The sequence below is a fragment of the Diabrotica undecimpunctata genome, unplaced genomic scaffold (genome assembly GCF_040954645.1).
Source record: "Diabrotica undecimpunctata isolate CICGRU unplaced genomic scaffold, icDiaUnde3 ctg00003387.1, whole genome shotgun sequence".
Taxonomy (NCBI): Eukaryota; Metazoa; Arthropoda; class Insecta; order Coleoptera; family Chrysomelidae; genus Diabrotica; species Diabrotica undecimpunctata.
In genome coordinates this window covers 3,938-13,165 of record NW_027314581.1, presented here as the reverse complement: position 1 = coordinate 13,165, position 9,228 = coordinate 3,938, and the positions used below count along the sequence as shown (strand labels likewise).

At 36.9% G+C, this 9,228-nt stretch overlaps 2 protein-coding genes across 2 annotated transcripts; one reads left to right on the top strand and one right to left on the bottom strand.

Annotated features, from left to right (window-relative positions):
* The first annotated feature begins 2,444 nt into the window (after positions 1-2,444).
* LOC140432252 (uncharacterized) lies at positions 2,445-3,881 on the top strand. The gene is made up of 2 exons (XM_072520072.1): positions 2,445-2,684; positions 3,655-3,881. Exons 1-2 carry the CDS (start codon positions 2,453-2,455, stop codon positions 3,879-3,881), a joined length of 459 nt encoding a protein of 152 aa, XP_072376173.1. The 5' UTR covers positions 2,445-2,452.
* Positions 3,882-5,390: 1,509 nt separating this feature from the next.
* LOC140432251 (uncharacterized) lies at positions 5,391-6,108 on the bottom strand (the record flags this gene model as incomplete). Its single annotated transcript, XM_072520071.1, has 1 exon — positions 5,391-6,108. A coding segment is annotated over one exon (718 nt), but the record flags the coding sequence as incomplete, so codon positions are not given.
* Between the last annotated feature and the right edge of the window lie 3,120 nt (positions 6,109-9,228).

The window sequence follows — 9,228 nt, the reverse complement described above, 5'->3', positions numbered from 1 at the left end:
ACGCGCTATCTCAGAGTAGCAATGAAGCGACAGAAGTAGCAATTTTAGGTAATATTAATTTGGAACCCACTTGTGGTGACAAATGGGTGGATCGAGTAGCTCCGGAGTCACCACTGCCGTTCCTGAGCCCTGGTAAAGGAGGAAGGTTGGGCAGTGGGCTGACAGCCCACTCCAGGAAAAAACACAGTGTTACAAAACCTGAACATTTGCCTCGAAATACAGGACGGAACTTTCGGAAATGACTCAAGCTACGAAACATGGACTATATATTTGGAAACTGGAACGTGAGGACACTAAATAAACCAGGAGCTCAAACCGCACTTCTGCAAGAACTAAAAAGATATAAGCTCATGATCACTGCTCTTCAGGAGACAAGATGGCTAGAGAAAGGTGTCAGGGACACTAAAACGCACAAAATTCTATACAGTGGGAAGAAAAAATTAAGCCAATAAAAAGTGGAGTTGCATTTGTGGTGGATAATGATTTTAAGTCTAAAATCATAGACTTACTGTCAGTCAGTGAAAGGATATGCAAGTTAAGAATTTGCACTCACTTCTTTAAAACTAACTATGATAAAAATTCACTGCAAAACAGAAGAACAAGAACCAACATACAAAGGAAAGGATTTAATGTGGGTGATATGAATGCTAAAATAGGTAAAGAGTCACAGTTCTATGGCACAACAGGAAACACCCACTGCACTATGAAACAAGTGAGAATGTGGAGTTTTAATGATTTTATAACCAGTAAAAAACATGGTTGTAAGTTCCACATGCTTCCTGCGTAAGGACATACACAAAAGACATGGATGTCACAGATGGAACTACAACCAATCAAATCGACATATGCTGATAGACAAAAGGGCAACAGATATATCTCAGATGTGAGAACACGACGAGGAGCATACTATGGATTAGACCATCTTTTAATCCAAACCAAATTTAGATGCAAAGAAAGAAACGAACGACAACAGAGAACAAACAAACTGGACCTAGAAAAACTAAAGATTCAGGAATCTAAAGAAAAGTTCAAAGAAGAAGTCGCAAATGAGTTAAGGACGCTAGAACGGCACTCCATAGAGGGCAAATGGAATAATATCAAAACAGCAGTACTGACAGCGGCAGCGTCCACCCTGGGAAACAAGAAAAAGACGAGAAGAAGAGCACGGTTCGATGACGAGTGCAGACAAGCAATAGAGGACAGAAATGAAGCACACAAAATGTATATTACAATAAGAACACGGAAAAGACGAACATCTCTATCTGAAATAGACACACTATATCTGGAATAGAATTAATTTTTAGATAAGCCAATCATTCCCTAGAAATAAAATGTAGGATAGAAAAAGCAAGATCTGCATTTTAAAAAAATGGCTAAGATATTTATTTAAATGCCATAATTTATCAGTACCCATAAAAATCAGGTTACTACGATGTTATATCTTTCCTATACTGTTGTATGGAGTTGAGTCGTGAATTCTCACAGACGCTACCTGCAAGAAAATTGAGGCTTTCGAAATGTGGCTTGATCTTCGGCTTTATATAAAGATATCCTATACCGACCACGTTACTAACCAGAGCGTTTTATTAAGAATGCAAAAAGGAAAAGAGTTGTTAACCACAACAAAAACTGCCAAAATCGAATACCTTGGTCATATCATGAGTAACAGCGAAAGATGGATCTATTTCTTAGCTGAAAAATCTACTTACGTGGTTCAACACAACAACCACCAATATTTTCACAGCAGCAGTTTCAAAGCCGATCAAATCTCAAGGTACTGCTAATGATAATTAAAGACTGAGAAACGTTTTTTTGTTCATGAAACACTTGCTTTTGAATTCACCGCCAGTTCATGTCATGACTTGGTGAGGTCTTCCAGCCTTAACCTGTTTTATAGGGTGAGATATGAAGGAAATAGACTAACATAGGTTCTGATAACACAGTTTTTTTCTGTAATTTGATATCTTACTTATAATCGGAATGGCAACAAATAGAGTAGTAATTAGGTTCACCAATAAAAAGACGATCAGTGTGAAGATCACAAATACGATGAAACGAAAACTTACTGAAGACACATTGAAAAACAGACAGAATCATGTCTACATAAAAATAAGAAGAAGAAGAGGAAGAATTAGAAGACTGATGAGAATCCTCCGACCATAGTTGCCTGTCCTCATATTTTGCTTACTTAACTACTAACTAACATAGGTTCTGATAACAATTTTCTCTGTAATTTGAAAGTTTGCTTATAAAAACCCGACCAGAGGTGCTTGTTCTCAATTTTGCTTACTCAATTACCTTCCGAGCCTGCTTTAAACTATCTAAAACCTTTTTTGGTGCTTTAATTGTGTATCTATTATTTATTTAAAATTAATAAATACTTAAAAATTATTTATTATTTATATTATTTATTTACAATCTAAAATATATTCCTTTTTGTTTCAGAAAAAATATGCCTGGAGATTCATACTACTGGTCTCCTTTAGATAATGAAACAGATGAGTCGTTGATGGAAAAAGAACCCTACATTGATCCATGGGATTTGGAAAATTATGCTTACATCCGGGAACACCTCGATTCAATGGAACTGAGTTCTAGTCAGAGTGTACCTAGTGGAAGTTCAGGGGAATTTGCTGAACCAACGAGTTCGTTTGATTATGTACCTGGAAGAAGGAGTAGAACAAGTAAGTTAATAATTAATATAGTATTTTTAAAATATACGCGAAATTGACAAAAACAGTATTATAAGCGATCAGTTATTTTATTTAATTAACTTGAACTCTTCATATAAAAAGTGATTTCTTACTGAATAATTGATATTGCATTTATATGGGATTAGGCCACAAGTGATTTGTTATTGATAATTGAGTAAATTTTTAAAGTATTATTTATTGAAATATTCTAATATTCGTTCAATTTTTTAGATATATTTCCTTAAGGTGCCATATTATCAAATATTTATCAGTTTTTAGTTTTTTGGGTGTTTTTCGATCTCCATTGCTTACCTAATTACACATTTGGTCCTATTTTCGACGTTGGCTATCACCGTCGTTCCATCCAAGTTTATTTTATGTCCTGTGTTTATGTCATGTGCTAGGATGATGTCTTCTCTTTTCTTGCGATGGCATTTCGATGTTCTTCTCGTCTAACTTGTATTCTTTGATTTGTCTGTCCAACGTTCGATTTATCACAGTCTTCACACGGGATCCTATATACTCCTTTATTTTCCAATGCAACTTTTGTTTATGCTGATGGTAATATGATTGCCATTTTCCTGTCGGTGTGAAATATAGTCTATATATTTTTTTTTTTTGAACTTTACTGACTTTGTCTGTCGTGCCCTTTATATATGGCAGGATAGTTTTTCCCATTGTTTTTATTTTTCGTTTTCTGGATCTTTACTTTTGTTTCAGGATTTATGTGCCTTTTTAATCATAGACGTATAGCCATTTTTTCTTAAAGCTGTTTTGACTTTCCTTATTCTTATGGTCCACATCTGTTAAATTTTCAGATATTGTGAGTAAGGTTTTATTGCCGAATTTAATTATGCAGGATGATGGTGTGTGAAACTAAAAAGGTGTCTTTAATAATAGTTTGCAAAATGAATAATATTCTTCGAGACTAAAACTACTTTTAATGGTAATAATATTTTAGATTCCGCGATGGCTACAATAAGTCATTTTTCAGCTCCTGCTCCCATTATGTCAAATATTAGAGAAGAAAGATTCGACTCCATATTCAGCGATCAAGAAAACTACGCAGCCATTGAAGATCTTCAGCAATATGAAAGAAGGAACAGACGAGCCAGAAGCGAGATGCATTGGCCTAGTAAAAGAAGAATTGCTTATGACTATGAAACAGGTAAGACATTTTATTTGTAAATGATTTTCTTAATTTTGTATGTTGGATAATATAGAGACCATAGAATGGATTGATTAAAAACGAGTACTGATGATAATCCATCAGTGAGCAATAGACATGGTTGCTGCATCACTTTTGAATATGTATGTTATAGATGAACGCTCACCGATAATGCACAGTAGTAATTTAAATATATAATGAATACTTACTTACTTTCCTTGTCTGGAACACCAACAGCTTTAAATTTTGTCTTTCCAATGGTGGGCCACATAGTTGGCCCTGTCATTCGCTAAGAATAGGTCTTCTTCTGTGCAGGTCTCTCTCATCTATGTGCATTATAGTAGATGGTGAATATTCTGAACCGCGGCACAGTTGCAGGTATCGTCCTCCTGGTATCCGGCGGCCATTTCCTCTGAGGGAGCAAAATGTGTTGTAGCTGACGCTTGCCATAGGCGTATTCGGCGCTTCTTTGGCTCTTAGGGAAGGAATCGTGATTTTTTCAGAAAGCTTTTCCGAGATCTTAATCTACTTGGCTGAACTTGGTGGTCATACAAGGGATGTCTTCGATCCGTCTCCTGCTTCTTTAGTTCTATCTCTGACGTGACCTGTCTTCTGATAGCAGGTGGAGCGATTCCAACTATAGGATAGACCTCTTCGATAGGTGTCGGTTTCAGGCAACCAGATATGATACGAACAGTTTCATTTAACGCAACATCGACGTTTTTAGCGTGAGCAGAGTTTTCCCACACTGGTGCTCCAAACTCGGCGGCAGAAAAACATAATGCTAAGGCAGAAGTACAGATAGTGTGTGGTTGTGCTCCCCATTTTGTGTTTGTTAGTTTGCGGATGATATTATTTCTGGCGCTTACTTTTTTCTTGATATCTTGACAGTGATATCGATAAGACAGAGTTCTATCCAGACGTACGCCGAGGTATTTTGGCGTCTCATTGTGTTCCAGCATCTGACCATGCCATTCCACCTCCAGTGTTCTTCGGGCATGCTTGTTTCTCAGGTTGAAAACACACACCTGGGTTTTTGTAGGATTGGGTTTCAGATGGTTTTCGTCATAGTATAGTGCTTAGTCTTCTAGGGCATCAGTCAGTTTTACTTCGACTTCATTGAAGGTACTTCCCTGAGCTACCACAGCTGTATCATCCGCGTAAATAAACTGTTTTGTGTGTTGGTTTTTGGGTTGGTCGTTGGTGTAAATGTTGTATAGCAATGGCGCGAAGGCACTTCCCTGTGGGAGTCTATTTTTTTTATCCTTCCACCGACTGTTCTTGGACTGGAGCGTTACGTAGAAGCGTCTTTTCTGGAGAAGACATTTCATTAACCTTGTTAGTCGGAAATTCTTTGTAATTTCGTAGAGTTTTATCAGTAGCCGTTGATGGTTAACTCTGTCATAGGCTATAGTCAGGTCTATGAACGCTACTCCTGTTATTTCTTTCCGTTCAAACCCATCTGCAATATGTTGGGTGAGATTAAGAGTTTGACTGCATCAGAATTTTCCGGGACTAAACTGTGCTTGTTAAGGAATAATTTTAGTGTCCACAGATTCAGCGATCCGGTTTAGTATCATTCTTTCGAGTGCCTTGAAGAGGTGAAACAAAAGAGAGACAGGTCTAAAACTCTTTGTATCCGCCGGATCCTTTCCTGGTTTTAAGAGGGCCACCACTCTAGCTTTCCTCCAGATTTTGGAGATTTGGAATGTACGGACGCAACAGTTCATCATTTTTACGAGCAACTCTAGGGTTTTTGGTTCAAAGTGCTTTATTTGTTTTGTTCGTATATCGTCTGAGTCAGCCGCTTTATTATCTGTCATTATTTGGTGGATCGCACCTCTCATCTCCTCCAGACAAAAGGAGGTACCTAGAATATCCTCTTCTTTATTGATATTTCGTTGTACTCTCACTTTGTTCTTCCTTGATGTCGTCTTACCATTTGTCAGGAGACGATGAGCTATCTGATCGGATGTGACTTTTGTCAGATTGGGTGCTGGGGTGGCAGGATTGTTGCCAAAATTCCGAACTAATTTCCAAGCACATCTGCTGTTTTGTTTCATATCTAGACTCGTGATCAGCTTGCACCACCTGTCCGTTCTGTGGGCGGATAGTGCCTGTAGCACTTCCTCTTCAGCCTGTATTATTGCTTCCGAAAAGGGATCATCTTCATATAGCTGCTCGTATCTTTTAAGTAGGGTTTTAGATTCTTCATTTAGTCCCACTATATATTCGGTTCGGCAACCTCTAGGGATATATTTTCGTGATATTTATTTTACGATTTGTACAAATTTATCGTATGAATCAGAGTACGGGTCTAGCTGAGAAACTTCTTGATCTAATGCTTCAGCGAATTTTTCCCATTTTGCTTTAGTGAAATTGACCCTTCCCTCGAAGGGAACGATTTCTTATCTGATTGCCGCGTTTTAAAAGCAAGTTATTGGTCTGTGCTTTGTTTTGGGAGGGCGTTTTCAACAATTTTTGTCTCCAATCCTGTCGCTGACAAATATATTGTCTGGGTTGCAACCTCTGTGCCATCTTCCGCTGTTGAAAGACGCGGGCTGTTTTGGATTATGAATAAGTTTGAGGTTCATGTTTTCAGCCCAATTTTTTAGTTCTTCACCATTGGAGTCTGTTTTGATATACCCCCACGCGATACTGTGACAATTGAAGTCACCCAGTATGAATTTTATTTGCTATGATTGAAAGTTATCCGGTTCCTCAAAAACAAAGTCAGCGTTTGGCGGTTTGTAGATGGACGTTACCGTACAAGACTTTAGTTCCACTGTGAGGATCTCGATGTCATCTCGATATGTTAAAGATGTGGAAACTATGTCGGTATCTGGTCCGATGAAGACTGTGGTCTGTGTGGTCTCTCCAGTACAAATCTCATACCTCGAATCCTTTTTCTGCGACTTGCAGTACCTCGATGGGTTTCTTGAACCAGTAGGACATCTATACCGTGTTCTCTGCACATATAATGACTTGTAAAAAGTGACTTGCCGAACAAAAACTGATCTTGGCAGCAATATTTTTTACGGCATTAGGTTACAGGTCATTATTTTTATATTACCTGCCCAAGTTATAAATGGCGTACAAAAATGTTTGGCCAAAAAAACTTGTGGTAAGTTTATCTTACCTGTGAATCACCTGTACCGATAAAAATTGACGGCATAGTTTGTAAAGTTGTTATTACATATTGTAGTATTGATTTATATATGATTAGTGCTGGGTCAAATGACCCCTTAAAAATCTCCCATGGGCTTGTAGACTAATCTTTGTATTGTGGCGATTAATCTAAAGTCGAAAGAAAAACCTATAAGGTACATTCTTTATTTTTCACTTTTCATAATCAACAAGATATTTTTATTTTGTTTATCCACTGAGTACAGCCCCATAATCAATCACATAAAAAGGCGATCTTGTTAAAAAATTGTGATAAAAAATCACACATTTCGTTAAATAATCTGCATATTAACAACTTTACAAGGTTTTAAAACCTTCACGTCAGACTACTGTTCTAAATTCCATATTGATACGTGTATAACTTATTAAGATTTTAGTATACACCCATTTGTACGCCGGTCTGTTGCTTCATGAAAATTCATGGTTCAGTAGAGTGGTATTTTCTGGTATGGATATACCCACGCAATGATTTTTTCTGAAATTTATTAGGAACGAAATGTTGGCGAGTAACAAAAACAAGCCTCATGCTGGTTTTTAAGTGTCTTGTTTGTTGATAATAAGAACAGTTTAAATTTGTGAGATACGAGGACACTTCAAATACGCGCCTACATTACATATTATGGTCAATTAGTAAGAAGATAATGAAGAAATCTACCAAAGGTAAATGGTAGATAATTTCAAAAATAACTAACTAGACATAAACGTATTAAACCCCTATTAAAGTATGTTTATTATTGCTTGTTGTATGTATTGTATATATTGTTTATTGTTTTTCGCTCAACAATAACTAGATGGCATACTAATGTTGCTTAATGCTACCGAAATGACCTCTGCCTAAAACTGTCGTGACTGACATCGTTGGGACCGACAACGTTAGGTCCGATGGTTGGTGTGTATTTGTAGGCTTGTTGACCGGTAAAACCAAAATTTTGGTTTAAAACCAAATCCGATTTAGTTGTAAAACCAAATCGGTACAACTCTTTTTGTAGGTCAACAAGCCTACACACACACCAACCGTCGGGTCCAATATTGTCGGTCACGACAGTTGGGTGGTCTCGTCGGGACGTGTAAACCGATTTGTCGAACAAGCGGATTTAAAAAATAAATGAAGTAAACATTAAAAAGTATTTACACAAACGTGTTAAAAAATAAATAAAAAGTGTATAAGTCGCACTATTATAGTCGCATTATTATAGAGTTAGCAAACATTTCGTGATACTAAGCAATCAATTATAAATTTTATAAAACGAACAATCACCGATATATTACCATCTTTGCCTGTCTTGAGAGTTCTTTTTCTTCAAATTCCCTTGCCTTCTACTCCAGGACATTCTTGGTCTCCCTCTTTTACGCCTTGCTGGTCGATTCCATCTAAATACTCTGGATTTTCTACTTTATTTTATACGTATAATATGCCCACACCAATAGATCACTTGAGACCCTTCGTTTCTCTTATATTGCTTAACGTATCTGTGACATTTAATTTATCTCTAATGGCCCCGTTAGTAATTCTGTCGCATCTTGATGTTCTGGAACTCTCTCGAAGATAGTCCATCTCTACTACATAATTAACTTTCTCGTTGTAGTCCACAAAGTATCTTCCAATCCGAATCATATCCTATCCATGGGAACATGATTTTTACGTTCTGCAAAAGGAATTATGACGCTTCATAAGAGGTCAAAGAACGGAGGTAAAGGAACTAATAGAACCCAAACACATAGAAAAGGATACGTGGATTGACTACCTAAAAAAGTTTTATGCAGAGGAGGAACAAACGACGCTAGAATCGAAAACACCAGAAATTACCACAAATGAAGAAATTAATATAAATGTACAGGAAATTCGGAAAATACTTGAACACCTGAAGAACAGAAAACCAGCAGGTAAAGACGGGATACCAAACGAATTACTGAAATATTGTGGAGCAGCAATGACAGAACAATTAACAACATTAATTAATAAAATTATAAATCACAATAGAATACCGGAAGAATGGAGAACGAGCGAACTAATTCTACTATTCAAAAAGGCAGATAAAAAAACAGGCAGAAAACTACAGAGGTATAAACTACTACGCTATTAATTACTACGCTAAAACTTTTTCAGGGTTTTTGTAGTGGAAGATCGTGTACAGATGCAATATTCGTTATAAAGCAAATTACAGAAATCACTAGAGTATA

What these genes read in the sequence shown, in the direction of transcription:
- LOC140432252 (XM_072520072.1), top strand. Translation starts at nt 2,453, where the DNA reads ATGCCTGGAGATTCATACTACTGGTCTCCTTTAGATAATGAAACAGAT. An exon ending in TGGAAGAAGGAGTAGAACAA is followed by an intron (nt 2,685 to 3,654) that starts GTAAGTTAATAA and finishes ATAATATTTTAG; the next exon opens with ATTCCGCGATGGCTACAATA.